The 20,977-nt window shown below is 40.5% G+C and overlaps 1 protein-coding gene across 2 annotated transcripts in view; it reads left to right on the forward strand.

Moving 5' to 3' along the window:
* The window catches only part of ADAMTSL1 (ADAMTS like 1), a 405,621-nt gene extending 393,472 nt beyond the window's left edge, over window positions 1–12,149 (forward strand). For both annotated transcript variants that reach the window (XM_048931906.1, XM_048931909.1), the window contains 5 exons: window positions 1,537–1,717; window positions 5,534–5,741; window positions 6,991–7,100; window positions 8,006–8,226; window positions 9,573–12,149. In XM_048931906.1, the coding sequence (XP_048787863.1) occupies window positions 1,537–1,717; window positions 5,534–5,741; window positions 6,991–7,100; window positions 8,006–8,226; window positions 9,573–9,679 (827 nt within the window). In that variant the 3' untranslated portion in view covers window positions 9,680–12,149. The remainder of the gene's footprint in view (window positions 1–1,536; window positions 1,718–5,533; window positions 5,742–6,990; window positions 7,101–8,005; window positions 8,227–9,572) is intronic.
* Window positions 12,150–20,977: the final 8,828 nt, after the last annotated feature.

The raw sequence follows: 20,977 nt of genomic DNA on the forward strand, positions 1-20,977 counted from the left end.
CGGCAAATAGCATGCTTTGCTGATTCAAGTTATACCCATGGCTGCTGCATTAGCCTAAAATTCCAGACAGAAGTGTCACAGGTCAAACCTCTAAGATTAGAAACCGCTCTGTTAATCTTCTAAAGTCAGCATTACACAGTGCTCAAAAACCCTTTGCTTGTAAAACTGCTGTAAAAATAAACTGTGTTATTTTTACCCTAGAAATTAACTTAAGGTGACGAATCCACTGAACTGAGCAGTGTGAATGGGTTGGAGTAGAATATACGTCTTTCATTTTTTGCAGTTGACAGGGGTGGAGTGGAGAAGAATTTAACTTTTCCTTAATTTTTACAATAAAACTTCTCAGAAGTGCTGCAAATCCCTTGTTTGCCATAGGACCGATGATCTCTGTGATTTGCCTGTTGAGATACACACTGTTGTAAGATAACACTATTAACTGCAGCTAGCCATGACTTCTCTAAGTCATACTCCTTTACAAATATAAATGATTAAGAATTAATCCTGTGAATTATTGCTGTAAAAGTATGCACACTGTATTTTTGAATACATGGATTTGAGCTTGAAAGTGTGCTTTGCAGATGTTGAAGCAGATTAATTTTATAAATCAACTTCCTTTCTTTTATTCTCCTACTTTGGGGTGATCCAGTCTTTCCAATGGCAGGATCTAAGGACTTCCCAGAAGACTCACACAGTCCTTCACAGACATGTGAGAGCAAGAATGGGTCTTTTTAATACTTGGCAGTATCTGCTGAAGGGGGATCTTCAGCCTCAAAGCTCTCACAGAGTGAAAGGCAAGGTGGGATTGTGTCATCCTTACAGCCCTTGTATTCTCCCACCACAGTTTTGATATTTGAGTTTGTTTTAATTTTATTTTAACTGACCTGAAAAATCATGAAAAGATGTAGTGCCAGGAGGATTAATAACACCTTTTTCATGAACCAAATGGAAAATCTGGCTGAATATAATAGGAAGAGATCCGTAGGCACTCAAAAACCCAATTTAAGGGGGGGAGAAATCCTCATCATTTGCATTTGAGATGTGTACTGTACATACCAACTTTTGAGGGTTTCTGCAGTATCATGTTTGGCTGCATACCAGGAGCTTACATGTTTGCCAGTGTCATGGTGCCTGCTCTCATTTTCCCAATGGCTTTCTGAAGTTCCTGAATCTATTCCACAGATAGCTAACAGATAGCTAATTACCCACCTAAGTTTGCATAAATGCCAGGATTTGTAATGCCCCACATCCCTGTCATTTGGTATCACTGACTGCCCTAGAATGTCATTCACCTTCTATGTCTTGTGCTTCTGAACACAAAAAAAACAAGGGGGGATTTGTCAGAAGACATGGTCAGTGCCTTATATAAGCTGGAATTCTGCTCCTTCTTTGTCCGTTTCCTGGTGTCTTGCAAGCATAGTTCCTTTCACGAGACACTGAGTCTAAACTTTTCATCCTGGAGAACAGCTATCTCTTTTCTAAGGATTTCTCACTGGCAGTTTTTAAGTGTTAACATGACTCTCACTTGCTTTTTGGCAGACTACCAGTGGTCAGTGGACAAGCTGATGTCTTGTTCTGCTTCCTGTGGCCACAAAGGAATACAGGTGCCCCAACTGAGGTGCTTACTGGATGGGACTGAAGTCAATATATCCAACTGCAAAAAGAAGCCCAAGCCAACCCTGCTGCCCATCGCATGCAATAGGAGAGACTGCCCTTCACGGTTTGCCTTTATTATACTAAAATGTCATAGATGCTTTTAAGATGTACTTCAAGAGTTCTTTGCAATGGACAGCATGCCCTTATAGCTTGCTGCTGCCTATCTAGGACAAAGTCATGGCTGAACGAGAATTTATGAGTGCTTAACATAGACATTGGGAATTTTTACCAAGATTTGTGAAAAATGTTGACAGTACATAGTATATAAGGAGTGTTTATCCCTGCAGTAATTCGGTTAGAAAAGAATGAAGGAGATGTTGCCTACTGTTTATTAGCAAAGGTCACAGCTTCATGGTACTTTTGAATTTTCTCTGATAGTGTGAATAGTCAAGAATGCTTTTCAGCATTTTTACACTAAGGTAGAAAACTGGATTTCCATCTCACTAGTCATTTAAACTTATAAGCTTAACTATCAGCTGATGTTACCTAGGCAGGAAGAGGTGGGGAACAGTGCCTTCTGCTTATTGCAATGCTTCATGAAAGAAAAGACTTCACCCTAAATGGAGCCTTCAAATATTGTTGTATGTTGCAGTAGTAATGTAAAGAAAGTCATGTGCTTATAGTCCTCCTCCTACTAAGAAGCAGCAGATTTTTAGGCCCTTAAAGGTTAGTTCCTCACTGGAGAAAAAGCAGTGACATAGTATCTTTGTATTTTAGTAGCATAAATTAAATACTCTTCACTTAGCAATGACTAAAAAATGAACAGAAGAAGGTAAGCCTTGGAATTAATAATCTGGACCATTGGAAACAAATCTGGGCCTGGGTCCCGTACCTGTCCTGTTTATCATCTCAGTCAGTGACCTGGAGCTGGGGACAAATGACACTTATGTGAATTCTGCAGGTGAATTCTGCAAGCATGGGAGAACACTCAGTATATCCAAGAGAGCAGCTTGCTATCAGGAGAAGCTTGAAAGAGGTGGGCCAACAAGAACATTAACAGGGACATACACTGAGCACTCAGAAGGATACTATTTGCTACCGCCCTTTAGGTGGAGTAAAGTCAATAAACCATCACTCCATGAGCCTCATCATTCACCCCATTCAACTCATCCAGACTATTAACACTGCACCTTGGATGTTAGACTACTGAGGGAGACAGTCTCAAACGCTTTGAGGTGGACTGGGTAAATGACTTCCACTGCCCTCTTCTTGTACTCTGGTCTGGTCATTCTTTCCCAGTAGTCAGTCAGGTACCCTCAGAATTTTCTTAGGGATCAAAGTAAAATCAACTAACTTCTAGTTCCTTTTATATCTTCCTTATGGCATTTTTTTTTTTTTTTAAATAATGGAAACATTTGTCTTTCTACAATTGTCAGGACCTCTCCAATGTCCATAACCTTTCAAAGGTTATAGTGAGCAGCCTTGTAGAAACATTGCCCTGCTCTCTCAGCATCCTCACCCATCTAGCCCTAACACATACACTTGTACAATCTGAGTTCTCTTGGGTAATTTCAGCCTTATCCTGTGTTAGATGTAAATGTTATGCCTGTTCTGAGCTCTGCACACAAGAAGTGCAGGATCATAAGATCACCCAAGAACTGCAGGATCGTAAGATTTTTCTGTCCCACACGGCTTCATACCACTGTATTCCAACAGCAAAACAGGCAAAAAGCTAGACTTAGCAGCCCCTCTGGGATTATTGTTTTCCCTGAGCTTCTGTGTTGCCTGAATATCAAAACAAGCAGGACTGCAGCTGCAGCTATAAAGCTGAGAGTTCCCTTAGCACAGTGGAAATGTCTTTTGCAAATCCCGTTGGACTTGGTGGGCATGAAGGGGTCAGACTGAGTTCTACCTCCTTTTAGAGACATGGTTTCCTTGTAACTCACTGCCCATGTAATCCCTCACTTTTCAGTTACTTGTAAACACAGTGGAGTTACAACAGCTTGAAAGACTTTTGACTGTGTTAACATCTTTCCCCTCTTCTGCTGCATCCACCCCACAGAACACACTGACACTTTCCTCCTTTCACACCCTTCGGTGTAAAGAAGACTACATCCCAAGATGTCTGATCTGAAAATCAGTTTAGTGCTCTACTCCCACCATGTTTAAAATGCCCAAGTTCTGCAAATCAGTGACTCCTTAGTAGAGATTTGTATAAGTAGGTTTTTTTTTTTTCTATTTTTCTGGTTTTTCAGTTTCTCCTCTCCCTTGTTTTCACAGTGGACATAGTGTGTTTGAGTAAACAAATACTTACAAAGTGGTCAGGATCTCAAGAGACATTTGGTACAATTTCTCATTCAGCAGAGTTATTTGAGACTGGCATTTATATTAAAAAACAGTCTAATCTGATGTCAGGAGAGGTGCTAAGCAACCTGATGAGAACTAAGCGGTCAGATTTACCAGTCTGGTTGTGTCTTGGGTATATGGCAAGGTTCTGTTTAATTACCTTTTCTATATATATTCCTACCCATTTTTGCAGGCAACTGTTTTTTGAGCTGCCAGCTGAGTCATAAGAAGGAAACCAAAAGAGATTTGATGAAATATAAAACACACTCATTAACAGCAGTTTGCATTAGTGATGGCAGTAAATTCCATGGAAATAGTTTATGTCCTTTTATACCTTTCCTGAACTGTAATGTGACCCATACTCCTGTCTCAGTTTCTGAAAAAATGTTGAGACATATGCTTGGAAATTGAAGTTGATTGAAATGCAGAGCAGAGCTTTACAATGGAGGGATGGGAAAACTTCAATTTCAACCTCACCAAACAGCAAGAAAATAGTAGTTGTGTCTTTATTTTCTTTGTCAGAAGTTTATCTGTTTATATACTTGTTTCTGAAACTACAGGAGTTAATTGCTTGCAGAACACTGAGGAATAGTAACGGATGCCTTTCCATAGGCCTAGAGAATACCTATTGCCTGTTTTGTGAAGTAATCATAAACATTGCCATAGGAGGATGAGATGGACACTATCTTCCTCCCAGTAATACAACACTTTTGCTGGGAATCCTGAAACTTAATGACTGCTGACTTAACCATAAATCTCCTCAGGGAACAAATAATCAGTTGTGTCAGTCCTGTTCCTATCAATACCTTCCAAGTCCAGTGAGTCTTCCAACTAATGATAAATTGTCAAGATTGTGTTAAGAATTTGTGCGTTTGGACATAATAGTTTGGACAAATAATTTGGGTAATTATTTTCTGTCATTAGAAGTTTTTTATTAGTTATACTGGATTTTTTAAACCCCTGATAATACGGAGTTGACAAATGCACAGTCTGAGCTCAAAAGGAAAGTCAAAACATATCCTTTTTGTTTTCTGTACACCAACTCCATCCTTGTACAGCCTTCGGGCTTTCCTGGATTATCTCAGCTGTCGGGGAGATAACAGAGCAGGCCAACAGGCCTTAGCAACTTCTTGGCTCCTCCTCTGCCAGCAGCGAGTTCAAAGTGCCCTGAGAGCTACTCCATCAACTTTACAGGGACAGTTTTTCCTGCCAAAGAGTGGAAATGGGCCATAGCCAGTGACTGCAACTTGTTGTGAAGGCCCCTGTTGTGCAGTGGTGTGAGAGCAGCCATGCCAAACCACTGTGACTGGACAAAAAATATTTACTAAGCTTTTAAAAACAACATTAAGAGGAAAAAGTGGATTCTGGGCCCAGAGAACCCTCAGAGAGATACTTAAATAAACAATGTGCTCTTTTCTCAGCTTTCATCTTACAACCAGTTTTCAATGGCTATTACAGAGGTCTGAGTACAGTACTGTGATGCAAGTCATTGTTAGCTTACTTTGGGCCAATACATTAAGTCCTGTTGACACTGATGATACTGCAGACAGGGCACTTATTTGCACATTAGCGCATATTTGCCTTTCTCTCACAGGTGGATGGTAACATCGTGGTCTCCATGCACACGGAGCTGCGGTGGAGGAATCCAAATGCGACGAGTGACATGCCAACGACTGACAGCAAAAGGCAACTCTGTCCCAATGTCAAATGAAGCCTGTGCTCAAGCGTCCAAGCGCCCGGTGGACACACAGAACTGTAACAGGCAGCCTTGTGTTGAGTGGGTGGCCTCCTCCTGGGGCCAGGTAAGGAGCATGCTAGCAGTCTGAAAACAGATTCATTCTGTGGGTGAGGAAGAGGTGACAGAAGACGAGAATCTGTGGTCTGCATGCTGTACTCTGCAGGCTTTTGAGAAGGCGATTAATTTGCTTAGTGCTTTCAACTTTGTATTGATACAGTGCATGTTTGAGTCTCTGTACCTTCAAGCAGTCCCCAAAAGAACCACGTGTGAACAGGATTTCCACTGCAGACTCCTCTTTTGTCCCCAGTGGAAAGGTCTGCCCCCAGACAGGTTACAGACAGGTTACAAGTCTGGAAAATAGCATACTGCCTTCTCTAAGTCTACAGGTGCTCTTTGAACCTATGGAATGTGTTTCAGTTTAAGTATTCAGGAGTCAGATCTGATGGCTATGGTAGATTTGGTGGAGCGTTTACAAGAAAACAGTTCTAAAAGATTCTAATGTTGTCTGAGAAACTTATAAAATAGAAGAATTCACTTTGTAATGAAATGCAGGAGAGATCATGAACCTCCCCCTTCCAAAACGTCCTTCTTCCTCACATTAAAGCCCCTTTCTTCAAATCCCTTGTCTGTTCTGGAGTATAATGGCCAGATACGCATCAAGCAAACTGTTCACTAACTGTTGATTTAACTTAAAACAATAGAAACACATGCTTAATATCCAGAACTAACTGTGATTTAATTGAAGGAGAAGATTAGAAGAGATAAACAGTAAGTGTGAAACTGATATGCTTGAATAGATTAGGATGGCTTCATTGCTGAAACATACTTTCAGATATGCTGCTTTCGACATGGTTTCCTTTCTTGTCCTACAATATTTTTTTTTTCCAGTGGAATATTTTTTTGGTTCAATACGTTCTTTGTTATTAACAATTTGCTCATAAATTGTGGTAGTACAAGCTGCAAAATGCACAGTAAAAGGAATGTATTGAGATTTCCTGTATGGATCACTGGCTCTTGGCTAATGATGTGAGAGCATTTTATTTGCCCTACAGATGTATTTAAGATTGAACTATTGAAGAGGAGAGGGTAATGAACCTAGAGAGCAGATACAGAAATGCTGTTTCAGTATAGCTGGAGGGGGTGAAGTAGGACAAATGATAATTGTGTGCTTACCTCCAAAGTGGGCAGAACTGCAGGAAATTCTTGAAAGCTGCACAGTTACTGCATGGGAGTATGCACTTTATTTCACCAGCAGTCTTATGAAAGGAGAACACTGACTTTTACTTCCATTAAGCGGTTTTCTGTTTTCACAGTGTAATGGGCCTTGCATTGGGCCACGACTCGCTGTACAACACAGACAGATATTTTGCCAGACAAAAGATGGGACTTCTGTGTCATCTGATCAGTGCAGTGCCTTACCGAGGTAGGACAGAAATATCGTACACCACTGTTCTTTGAGAGATTTTGAATAACCTGGAGGTTTAGCAAACATCTTTTGGGTTTTCCCTATGCAGCAAAGTGGTCATGCTGCAACCTGTTAAATTATGCGGCATAAACCTCAGCAGGCTTAAGCCAAGACTTCATTCATATCAGCTCCAGAGGTAATAAATACATAAATAAAAATAAAATTAAGAAAATAATTTTAGAAAAACGCACAAGAGCAGGCTAACAATTGAAGAACTGGCATAATAAAACCTAACTAAAGCACTGTGCTATCTCTGAGAGCAGGAGCGCGTTCATTATCTGTTAGTGATGAACTTCCAAAGCTTCCAGTCTCCCTATCTCGCAATTCAACATGAGTGCTAACTGGATAAGAATGACACAGCATTTATTTTTCTTCAAATAAATTCCACTGACTTTATAGAAACATACTTATTTTCCATTAGACTGCGCTGAAGGAAAAAAGAGATTATATAAGAACATTTTTTGTCTCCTGTTGATCGCAGACATCAAAAAGTAACAAACCTTTGATGTGTTTGAACGGGTGCTACTTCATTCATTACACCTTTTTTAGTGGCATTCTGCTGCAGCATTTATGGGCTGGTGATATTTAGGTCAAACACTCCAGCAGTTCAAATTTTTGTTTAACTCCAGTTGTCCTATACCAGTTGACGATATCTGAGGGTCTAGCCTGTGAGTGCAGTTGAAAATTGCTTTTCAGTGCACCAAGCCTATTTCTGCTTGCACACAGTGAAGACAGGGCTCAGAATAAGTAATATTTGGGGCATGCAAGGCTTGCAGTACCCAGGGCTTGCACAGTGCCAGGAGTGGCGCACACTTCTCGCACAGTGCAGTAAGTGACTTTTGTCCCTTCTCTTTTGCTCACAGGCCTTTGAGCACTCAGAACTGCTGGACTGACATCTGTGGCGTGCATTGGAGGGTCAGCTTGTGGACAGTGTGTACAGCTACCTGTGGAAACTATGGCTTCCAGTCCCGGCGTGTGGACTGTGTGCACATCCGCACCAACAAACCCGTGCTCGAGCACTACTGCTCCTGGAGACCACGGCCAGTCAACTGGCAGCGCTGCAACATCACGCCCTGTGAGAACAGTACGTTTATGAGCAGAGGGGTGGGTGTGAGGAGGGGGGGAAGCCTCTGGGTCCTCCATGTGGAGTCATGTCTCCAAAATGCAGTTCTGGGCATCACAGCTCAGCTTTCTGGAGAACCTCTAGCTTGAACACATGCAAAACACATTGTCCAAAGCTCAGCATCTTGGTGGGAGGGCATGGTGCCTGCTGTGGTTTGTTGGCAGCAGTGCTGACACCAGGGTTGCATGCCCTTGCTAACCATTTAAAACTATGGCTATGCAACCTTAGCTTTCTGTTGATGCTACAGCTAGGAGAAAAAATACAAGTCAGAAACAGTGTTCACTGTATTTTAAAGAAGTCTAAATCCACTGTGTAGGTTAATGCTGGGAATCGTTGACATGGAAGCTGCTTGCTTTCAGGTGACAAGCAAAAATTGTGCCTGCAAGAGGAAAAGAGAAGTTAAAAATATATATATTTTTAATAAAAAAATAATTAAAAAGAAGAAGCAGCAGAACAGATGCTTTAGTTGTTGCTGAGCCATGCTGCACAGAGCCCAGGTTGTTTGAGCTTCTCACACTGCCCTGTTATCAAGGTGGCTGGAGGTGCATAAGGAGCTGGGAGGAGCCAGAACCAGGACAGTGACCCAAATTGGCCAATATCCCCATACCGTGTGGTGTCATACAAAAAAGTATGAAACACTGGAAAGTTGGCTGCAGAGACAGCCACTGCTCAGAGACTGTCTGCATCATTCAGCAGATGGTGAACAAGTGTGTTGTGTATCACTTGTTTTGCAAGTATGCATGTATAATAATATCATTACAGTTATTTTCATTTTCCATCTTAGTAAATAGATTTCATCTCAACCCACAAGTTCTACTTTGTTTTTTTCCCAATTCTCTTTCCCATCTCACTGGGAATGGGAGGAGTGGTGCTAGTGGGTGTCATGCTAAGCTGCCTGCTGGCTTAAAGCACAAAGAGTTAGAAGGGAGCTTCAGTGATCATCTATTCCAGCTGCCTGACTTGAGGTTTTTAGAGCTGCCCTGCTGAAATGAATTTCCAATTTCATTTACTACTTCATCTTCTGTTTAACAACTGTTACGAAACTCTAGAGCATCAGATGGCAAACTGTGCTGAGTGCTGGAGCAGCTTCAAAAGCCATTCTCACACTCTGAAAGCCATAGCTGCCCACTGCATTCCCCTTTGATCCTTTAGTGGCTTACAGTCCCCACTCAGTGTCTGCAGCAAGTCAAGGTCATGCTCACAGTGAGACCTCCCAGCGTTAAAACTGTTTTGAATTGCTCTCAAGTGAGAAAATCTTTCTTTCACTGCTTCATCACCATCTCTCCTTTTTGTTTCCCCTTTGGCAGTGGAGTGCAGAGACACCACAAGGTACTGTGAGAAAGTGAAGCAGCTCAAACTCTGCCAGCTCACCCAGTTCAAATCACGCTGCTGTGGGACTTGTGGAAAAGCTTGAAGGCGAATGCGATGAAAATGGAGGAACAAGGGGATCTCAGCTTTTGCTTCACTGAGGCAAAGACTTCTGCAGAAAATAGAAACAGAATGGAATTCTTTTTTTTTTTTTTTTTTTTTCTCCATTTTATTTATTTATTTCCCTTTAAAAAGGAAAAAAGAGAAGAAAAAATGGAAAAAGAAAATCCTTTACCAAATTGTTGTTGTAAAGGGACATGACAAATTTTCCCTTTTAGATATCTGGGAGACAGAATGCAGCAAAACATGGTCATGGAGGGTAAATCACAAAGATTCAATGAATCCCAAGCCACTGGGCCTGAGAGGAGTGGGGTTGCCCCATAGTCCATGTATACACTTGGGAATACACCATCAGATAAATGGAGAAGTGGATCAAAATCAAAATACAGCATCACATTCAACCACCAAATCAAACAAATCAAACAGTCTGATACATGGTGGGGCAAACAAAACAAAGACTAGACATTCATCAGTGGAGTATACAGACCCTACGTTTGTCTTAGACTAATTTGGGTATATAAGCATATGATACTGCTTTATAAATCTATCAGTTACACCCAACATTGGATTTCTTTTTTCCTTTCCATGTCCTTCTCATCACAGGCCTTCAAATGATCAGTGGGAGATCTTGTTAATCTTTGAGAATCAAGTCTGGTGTCTGAGAAAGTTGAGCAATGTTTTGTAATGTGAGTGAGTCTAGAAGAGATCTGAAAATGTTCACAAGTTGCATTTGTGTGAGAGGGTTGGAGAAAAGAGTGTTGCCTTCAGCATAAAGGTGATGATGTCAGATATTATCTAGGAGAAGGAAAGAAAGTATGATCTGCTACAGGCAGGCTGTAACACAAAACTGCAAATGCTGTCTTGTACAGAACACAGGCAGGTAAGATGTGGAAACGAGAGCTGCTTCGCATCCTAATTCCTACTAATGCTTACTAGGAATAGGTAGGAGTACCAGTACCCAGAGTTAAGGAACTTTCACAGGTGGCATTTTGATAAGAAATTTGAGGAACTGGGTTTTTCTTTTCTGCTAACATGGATATTTTCTGTCCTGATGGCCAATCCTTTCAGAAAAGTAGTAGATATTTTCTGAAATTGCTGGCTGTTCCTACTCAGTAAGACCAGAATAGATTCAGCATCAGCCCCAGAGGACTAACACTAAGAGAATTTTAAAAATTTGCTCCTCTATGGCTGTTACACAACAAAATGAATGCTGTAAAGCTGCACATTTATAACCCAGGTACTAGACTCTAAAGAGATTTTCTAAAAAGTGAGCCTCAAACATCACATATTGCATGCTGTCTATGAACCTTTCTCCATGGTCAGTTGCAGTGGTTATTCATCCAGTGAAGTGCTTCATCCTTTTAGTTCCTGGACAATCCTTTCTCTACTCTGAATAGAGCCTTAAAATTAGAAGAGATTTGCAAAGGAGGAAGTTTGAGCATCATAAAAAATCTAAAGGAGATCTGTCTGGATGTGAGGTCTTGGTTCAAGACCATTTCTAAATTAAAGGCTTGGTTGTGCCTCATCCCCCGTGGGGCTCAGGCCTTGTGGTGCATTATTGAAATGCTGTTCAAGTGCTGCTGTGTTACAGCTTCCATGATGTGGCTTTTTCAGCAAAACTGGAGTTCTCAGGTCAGTGTCATGTTCAAGACACTGACCTGTCTCTGGTTGCTTTGGAACACATATGTCAGTGGTAGCTCTCACTACAAATGGGTCTTCAAGAAATAGTGTTGCTAAGCTTCAGTGTAACTTTTTATTTAAAAAAAGAAGAATGTCTTTCTATGTATGTAAATGTATATCTTTTCTGTATATTTATTAGGATTTCTTGTATAAAAAGTGCAATATTAATAATTGTACATTATTTTGTCCAGATAAAACTATTTGTTTGGGTTTTTTTTTAAATCTCCCCAGAATTTTGTTCCTCTAAAATCTATGGTAGTAGAGAAATTCTCACTTGCTTTTAATTGAGGATCTGCTTCACTGTGCACAGAGTGCTTTCTAAAATATGACATGAGGAAAGGATGATATTTTTAAAGGATAAAAAAAAGGATTAAAGGATGATAGTTATGCATGGAATGAAGGACATTTCCTTAATACTAATAGTAACAATAATAACAAGAAGAACAATAAGAATGTGGTGAATATTTCTAATACAGTAGTTAACAAAAAGCAGCACAGGGAAGTACTGACATTTGTTTGATTGCAAAGCATATTTATATTCATGTTGAATGGCAGCTGTGTAACTGTGCCCAGGATAAACAAGGTGATTGGATCCGGAAGAGCAGTTGTGTCATCTCTGCACAGTGTGAATTTGATTTCATATATTTGTTCTGTGAATTGTGACTTGGCAGCATCTCAATAATATAAGATTTCTGGATTATTTTACAAAAGGAATTTTTCTTTCTCTAACAAGAAGGCAAACCAGCAAATTTGTATTTATATAATTTTTGTACAGGTAATGCAGGTTACTTACTTAACTACTGCTGTCTGATGTGCTGTTAATATTAAGTTTAAAAACAAAAGCCAAACAAGGAGCATGCTGTCCTTATCCTGTATTATAGTGGTAGCAAACAGCTGTTACATTAAATATATATGATCACCATCACCCTCTTTCTCCACAGCAGCAGCTACCCTGTTGTCATTTCTTTTAAAAGTCTCCAGACATTAACATTCTGCACCCAGTCTTGGAGAACTTTTTGAATTCTTCATCACCCTTGCTTTACTCTTTTCCACCTCTACAGCTCTTTTAGGAGTAGATGGCCTTCGCTGGTCCTAGGTTCATGGAAATCAGTAGAAGTGATTTTTCATACACAGGAACTCTCAAAGACATTTTGTAACTCTCCTCAGTAATCTCTGGTGTGAAGCAATCCCCACAACCTAATATTCAGTATTTTCTTATAGATCTCTGCTGCCTTCAGTAACTGAGCTTACAACTTCTTGAAGCATTGGGAATACGCTTAGAAGAAAACCTAGTCATGATCAAAATTACTGGGGGGCGTTAGGGAGGGTGGGAATAGGAATAAAGCAAAGACATTTTCTCTTAGAAAAGATAAACACAAGTTTTGAAAACTAAGTTGATTCTTCCATCTCCGTTTTCAAACAAACTTTATAATGTATCTTCTAAAAAGGAACAATGAATTTGTTTTGATTTACTGAGAATTTACCCAATATGATGTTCCTAGCTGTACCTGTTGAGACACCTGCACTGCAACGAAATAATACCTCACCGAAGCACACATACAATTTTAGGCCGAAGACAAGCCCTGAGACTTTCAAGTGACAGAACTGAATGAAATGGGAATTTGTAATGGGAATTGGTCATTCATTTTGAGTAAAGCAAGTTGAAAAGCTGGTGTTGATGTAAAATGAAAAGCAGACCAGCTTAGATTCTCCAGAGAACAATTATTCCCTTTTTATACATATGGCTCTTGTTACTAGTCAAGTCTGAATGCTTTCAGAACCTTCAAAGCAAGCTTCCAGTTTTGTTCTCCCTACTAATTTTCACTGAAAAAGAAAAACAGTTGTGCAACAAGCAGAGAAATGCAGTGCTGAAAAGTTCCTGACAGGAGACTTTTCCCAGCCTCCTGTTCTGTGGAAAAGTAAGCACATCTAAGCTACTCCTTTAAAGCCACAGAAACCATGGGGAGAGCTTTCTGAAGTAATCTTGGAATGTTTTTTCCTACTATCTTCCATCCTGTAGGGTGGAACTTACTGGTTCAGCTTCTTTCAGAATTTTGACTCTCTAGCCTTCCCTTCCCATTGCTTAAGCTAGTTTATCTGCACCCTCTCTCATTTTTTGGTTCTTATAGTTGGGCACTCACTCCAATGCATAAATAGCACCAATAGCTGGAAAGTAGTCTTGAATGATTTGCATCCCCACTTCATATTGAGGCTTCCGCTTGCAATAGCTTCACATTTTGGCTTGTCCACTTCATAGCAGTATTGCTGCTGGCATACCTCGTCTATTAATATTAGCAAGATTAGAACCCTGATTTTTGCCACTGGAAATACTGTTATATCACCAGTGTGGTATAACTCACAGAGCTCTTCAGTGTGTTCTTTATTTCAGCTTTTAAGTACTAGATGTAGGGGAGGAAGTATGGAGTGATGTTAACATTTGAAATAGCTATTACAACTTGTCAGCTTCTTTTTAGAGACACCGACTTGGTTAGTGAAATATAGATTACTGAATCACAATGTGCTCTAAGAATGACATGTGTCAACATTATTACTGATTTCTATCTACTGCTTCCATCTCACCCTCTTTCCAAGTTATCCTATTAAAGATAAAGGTAATGATCACCATACTATGTGTTCTGTACCCAAACACTGATTCATAAATAAATTTGTTTCTGTATCCATGTAATCTGAAACCTAAATCTGTATAACAAACAGGTGAGCCAAGCACTAGCTGTATTCCAGACTTTCAGGACCATCAAAGTCCTCCTAACTTCTTAACAACTGTCAGTGAGTCACTAATCATTTCAGCTAGTTCATACAAAGTTAACTTCATTTATTCGGTTTCAAACAGTTTGAATGCCAGATTTTCACACAGAGTACCAGTGTAAGCAGATGGGAAAATCAGAATCACAAATGCTTGCTATTGCCCTGCATATCAGCAGACCACAGTACAGGAATCAACATTTTTCTTTATCCTCTCATTTAGAAATATACATGAATTTATCAGTGATCTTATGTATTGACTGTCACACTCAGTATTTATTTATGAATACAAATATTTTTTTGGCTTGTTAGCATTTTCACCCACATTGTTTTTCACTTCCACCCAACTTTTTCCATTTTTTTTAGATTTGATCAAAATCAAATCTAAGACCTACTCATATGCCTAACCATTTTTCACCACATCTTGCTATAAGACTCTTATTTACATATATACTTATACTTCTATAGGTAGATCATAGAAATTATGTTCAGTAATTTGTTACCTAAAGTGTTATTTGTCTACATTTATAAGAGGAAAAGCAAAGGCACAACATTTCAATTACATGTTCCTATGCTCCCCTACTTTTTCACTGAGATACAATTTACTTATTCTCAATTTCATACATTGAGACATCTATACAATAGTAAATTTTATTTTGCCTTTACCCCTCTGAGAAGGAAATACAGTGTGAAGTCTCATCTTTTCTTCACTGATCACTGCTGAAGACTGAAACTAGAAAGTCCATGAAGCCATAAACTCCAGGCCTTCTCTTTGACCACTGTGCTTATGAAATCTAGAACAGCCCGTACTGAACTATCAGATGTGTTTTGGATGCCAGAGGCAGCAAGGCTGAGAGTTAATAAGTGCTTTAGCTTTAGAGAAGTATCATTGCCCAGAAGAGTTTTTTTCAAATGAAAAAAAAAAGAAGAGAGGGAGAGAAATTGTCAGAATCAAGTACAAAGAAACTCATGAATTGTACTTAAAGCCCATCACCAGTAGTTGCTTCCCGCTGGTCCTTACAAAAGCTTATGCTCTTATAAGAGGACTCTATGCTTTAAGAAACTTCAAGACTAACACAGCATATAATCGCTTCTAATCAGTTACAAAAAACAAACAAACAAACAAACAAACAAACCTTGTAAGTACTGTTGTTGGAGATAATGATAGCAAAGCATGAGCTTCCTATCTGAAGTGAAAGTATCTGACATAAAATGAAAGATTGAAAGTTGAAATATATGCTTCCAATGCCATCAAATATTACAATCAAATGTTTTTCACTCTCGTGACATTTTCAGTAGTGCACTTCATTTTTTTTTTTAATGCAAAACCCACAGGTTACCCAGAGAGATGGGAGAAGACCCATCCTCGGCTTTGAAGGTCAAGCTGGAGGGGGCTCAGGACACCTTGATGGAGCTCTATGTGTTGCAGGGGGGTTGGACCAGAAGATCATTCTAGATCTCTTCCAAATCAGAAAATTCGATGATTCTATGATTGTAGGACCTGCTCTTCCCTTGCACTTGTCAACTTTACAGCAGTGCCTTTAGTACTGCTATTGATGAGCATGTGCTGGCAGACCTGCAGACACTACAGCCACACAGAAACATATGATTGCATGGGAATGTCTTCAATGCCCCTTTCTGAACCTACCAATCTGTATAATGTGCAAGTCATTCTGCCTACTGTCTCCTGTGAATTACAATGCTCATCAGTCCATGAGCTGTAGCAGATGGGAATAAGCAACCCATCCCTCACTCATTGCTCCTCAGCACTTCACTTCGCCCGTACCCACAGCCTGCAGCCAGTACTGCCCCCTCATTTACCTGCACAGCTCCAGAGAGCTCTGTGGGTCTGGCAGCTGACCAAGTGCCCTGCAGCCAGGGGAGCAAGAGGCCATTCAGCTGGCTGGAACCAGGGATAAGGTCTGTGAAACTGACAGATGGGGCTTACAAGCCAATACAGTGAACAAGCTTTATGCTACTTCTTCACACTACATTTTCCTATCTTTCGTGCCAACATTCCTCTTGCCACTTAGGAGAGAACAAAAACAAAAACAAAACAAAAACAAAAACAAAACAAAAACAAACAAACAAAAAAGAGCATTTCTTAAGTCTTTAAGCACTTTGCAAAGAAACGCATTAGATTTGTGTAGACATTAATAAAAATATGCAGTTTCATGTGGCTAAAAAGAAAAGGGGCACCAGAGGATTGTGCTCTTGCTACACATGAACACTGTTTGCTTAAGTTGCAGCAGGATGTGAGTGACTGTATAGTAAGCACAGTTATGCACACATGATTAGGTTGACGTGGGCATGGGAAACCACTCCCTGCTCCTACCTTCCTTGAACTACAAAGCAGTTTGCCATTTCTAGTTCTCACACGAGGTCTGAGCTTACTTTGCAAACTCACTATGGAAAAGCACAAAAACAAAACTTGAACCGAAACTTGAACCAGACAAGCTGTCAACAGCCAGCTCTCCAAGTGAGGAGTCAGGGCCGGTTTTTTTTTCTTTCAAGGAAATGTTCAACACAGGCATGTCCAACCTGCAGCCCGTTGGCTGCATGCAGCCCAGCCCAGCTCACTCTGTGACCACCCTTGCCCTATCCTGTCATGGCAGCAGTTCTTCCTGTCAAGCAGCCTGGCCTAGCCCCTCAGCACAACCCCAACTTTGGTGTGCTATTAACTCTACCTGGGCTGAAACCAGGGCAAAGTGCAGTGATAACTCAACCGACAGCAAATAGGTTTATGCATTTTGATACGTTGGCTATGCACAGTCCTGTGAACAGCAGAAAATATGTAGCCGTGCTTTCCATTTTGATAAAGCAATTTGAGAAGAACTTTCAAGATGGCTGAAAAAAATTATCAATTTTTCATTTTATTTGCAATGCCATTTTCGGTAGACTTAAATACATTACTTCTGAATTTTCAAATTGAATGTGGAAAGTTGTAATCAAAAATCTGATCGTGTTTCTTTACCAGATTTTTATAAGCCCTTCTTAACAAGAGAGAAATACCCCTTGCTTCATAACCACATCTTATCCATATCATCACTTTTGGGAGCACGTGCATTTGTGAACAGCTGTTTTCCAGGATGAAGTACAGGAAAAGTAGTGGTTCTACTCTGACAAACTCCTTGAGAGCTCACTGAGAATTGCAGCCACAGACCTTGAACCAGGCTGATACATTAGTTTCTCAAAAACAAGACCACATATCCCACTAGATTTTGTTGCCCTCTTTTTAAAAATGTTTTAATTAAAATAAAAAATAAAAAATAAAAATTTAAATAAGTTTTGTTGCTTATGTACATCAACTGTATTATATATTTTATGAGGGCTGCTCCAAAAGTAATGCCTTCTGTTTATTATGTTGGCCTACAATGGCAGAGGCAAGATGGTGGTATGGCAGTAGAGGCTGAATCTTCCCACCAGTATTCCATTGCATCTTGTTGCATGTGACAGAGGGCAGCAGAGAGGCAGTCTGACACATTGGCATCTTATATAGTAGTGCATCTTATGCAAAGATGTGTGATTGAATTCCTCCATCCAGAAATTATTGCACCGATTGACATTCACTGATGCTTGCTGAATGTTTATGGACACCAAACAGTGGATCTGAGCACAGTGAGGTGGTGGGTTCTGCATTTCAGCAGTGGTGACAGTGACAGCGGGTCACCTCCACCGGTCCACACAGTTACAAGCACAGCATGCAGGCTCTTGTTCATTGCTGACAAAAATACATAGCTAATGGGGGTGCTTATTTTTAAAAATAGCTTTTTGTAGCTAACAATTTTCTCTATTGAAGAATGTTATTGTTCTCTTTGTAGCTATTGTAGTTTCCGTAGAAATAAATAGGATGCATTCCTTTTGAAGCAATATGTGTATATATATATATGAGATTCAGGACAACTCCTCTTCACTCAGGGTAGCCCAGGATAGCCAAAAGGTTGTACACCCATGGGTTAATGGTTCTGCTGAGGAGTAATTTGTTTTGGGCTACATGGGGAGCTCCCCCTGCGCTATTCAGTAGGCTGCTGGTTTTGTGGGCTTTTTAAGCATAAATTACTTCTTTGAAGAAATAGCCTATAAGGTTGGTAGATGCTTGTTAAAACACTTCACTTAGTGAAACTCTGAAGGAATCAGTTTTCACTAATAGCATACAACTTAGTGATTTTATTACCAAAAAAAAAAAGAAAATCTTGCTCTTATCCCACTAAATACAAATCACAGCGAATTACATTCGGCTGGGAGGGTCCCATGGGTGTGTTTCTCCTTGAGCAGAAATGCAAAGCATGGCATGGGTCTTCTGGTTGGGGAAAGCAGTCCCCTGAACCACATGCAGTGGCGCTGGGCAGTGCCCTCCTCTGGCACCCAGCTGGGAATACGTCCCTTTGCCACCAAGCAAAGCACCAGTGAGATTAAAGAAGCCAGAAATAAAAGGCCCTGTATGCTGTTAACTCTTTAATATATATTTTCCTTCTCTCCCAAATGCATCCTAAAACATCTGTGCAACAGATATCCAGACAGATGGAGAAGTGAAAATCAGGTTGTTCCAAAGCAGCATTTTCCCACAAAAACAAGAAGAAAAGCACAAGCCATCAAATTACTACTTCCAATGTGGGAAAGTGGCAAAGAATGGGGAGGAAGTGGGATTTGTAACAAGATCAGCCAAAAACAAATTCTGCTGGTGGTACTACAGAAACTTCTTTGTGAAAGATCTCCATCTCATCAAGCCCACTTGGCATTTCTCTGCCTAAACAACTCTTTACAGCTGAGATGATGTGGCTCCCTCTGGGGGGTCCTTTCCACACATCAGGAAAGTTAATTTTTTTCTCTCACAATTGAAGGGTTTCCTTTTTCATACATTAAGTCCAACTGCCCATGGTCTCTGGAGAACCATGGCCAGTATTGGTATTGGTTCTGTCTGTGCTGTGAATATCCTCAGCTCTTGCTGAAGAGTATTGTGTCAACACTTTTTTCTTAGTTCTGAAATATTTGAGAGGCTGGTAATTTGCTTTCTATCTCTGGCAATCTGTTGCACTGGTTGAAGCCCTTTCAAGAGCTTGTAAGCAGAAGAGTATGTAATTCTACAGCCTCTACAAAAAAGCTAAGCCTGAACTACCAGACACGTGCTTCCTTGTGCACTGAACTCCTTCACTAAAGATGGTAATTTGTATGGTGCCTCATTTCAAGTGAAGGAAGTAAATAAACTTTAATCTGACTAAAGCACTCTTTTGCTTTCAGCCAGATTGGCCTGGTGATAATGCAGTCAAACATTGCTGATGTTGTTGCCAGCATGGGAGATAATAGGAGAAAAAATGCAACTGAAGGTGAAACTGTAGCAACCCAAGCTCTAAACAGTTCTCATTTCTGTGGAACCACATCTTTCATCATTCAAGTAAATTCATTATGTTCTCCATTGTTATCACATGATGATTTTAATGAGTTTTTTATATACTTTGAGTCAGAAAAGTCATGGAATCATAGAATGTCTTGGGTTGGAAGGAACTTTCAAAGATTACCCGCTCCATCCCCCACCTGCCATGGGCAGAGCCGCCTCCCAACTGCTCAGGTGCCCAGGAACCCATCAAACCTGGCCTTGAATGCCTCCAAGGATAGGGCATCCACAGTTTCTCTGGGCAGCCAGTGCCAGTGCCTCACCACCCTCGGAGTAAAAAATTTCCTCCCCAGACAACCTTGTTTTTTTGCTATTAGACCATGTAAAAGTTTGTCTCTCTCCAGTTTATAAGTTCCCTACAAGTGATGGAAGAACATCTCCCCACAGCTTTCTCCAGATCAAAGAAGGCCACCTCCCTCAGACTTTCTTCATTCAAGAGGTACTTCAGTGCTCAGATCATCTGTTTGGCATCCTCTGAACCCATTCCAACAGCTTCACGTCTTTCTTGTTTTGTGGGACAATGCACTTGGATGCAGTACTGCAGCAAAAGGGAAGAACAGAAGGGGACAATCACCTCTCTTATCCTGCTAGCCACCCCTCTTTCTATGTGGTCCAGGATACTGTTGGAATTCTGGGCTGCAAGAGCATACTGCTGACTATATCCAGCTTTTCATCCACCAGAACTTCCAAATCCTTTCCCACAGGACTGCTCTGAAGGAGTTCTCCCAGACTGTATTTGTGTATGGAATGGCTCTGACCCAGTTACAGTACCCTTCACTTGGACATACTGAACCTCATTATGTTTATGTGGAACTACTTCTCCAGCTTTTCCAGGCCTGTTTGGATGGCACCCCTTCCTCCCATTGTAACAATTGCACCACTCAACTTAGTGTTATCAGCAAACGTGCTGAAAGTACACTGAATCCCACTATCCAGGCTACTGATAAAGATAGTAAAGCATGCCAGTTCCAAGACAGAGCCCTGAGGGACAGTACTCATGACCACACTCCACCTGGACATAGAGCCAATGATCACAACCCTCTGGATGTGACCATCCAACCAGTTAATTATCCACTTAATAGTTCAGCATTCAAATCTACATCTCTCCAATTTATATATAAGGATGTGGTATGAAATCATATCAAGGGCTTTGTAGAACTCCAGGTAGACAACATTAGTTGCTCTTCATTTGCCCACTAATTCTATAACTTCATCATAGAAGACTACCTGGTTGGTCAGTCATGATCTGTCCTTGTGAAGCTATGCTGGTTGTCTCAGTTTACCTCATCAACTCACATATGCCATAGCTTAACTTCTGCAAGGATCTGTTGATTGTCTCAGTCAGATCTCAGACATGAAGCCCATCAGCCTGTAGTTTCCTCGGTTTTCTGTTTCAGCCTTCTTTAAAATGGCAATGATGTTTCTCTTCTTCCAGTCACCTGACAGCCA

Source organism: Lagopus muta, chromosome Z (assembly GCF_023343835.1).
Source record: "Lagopus muta isolate bLagMut1 chromosome Z, bLagMut1 primary, whole genome shotgun sequence".
Classification (NCBI taxonomy): domain Eukaryota; kingdom Metazoa; phylum Chordata; class Aves; order Galliformes; family Phasianidae; genus Lagopus; species Lagopus muta.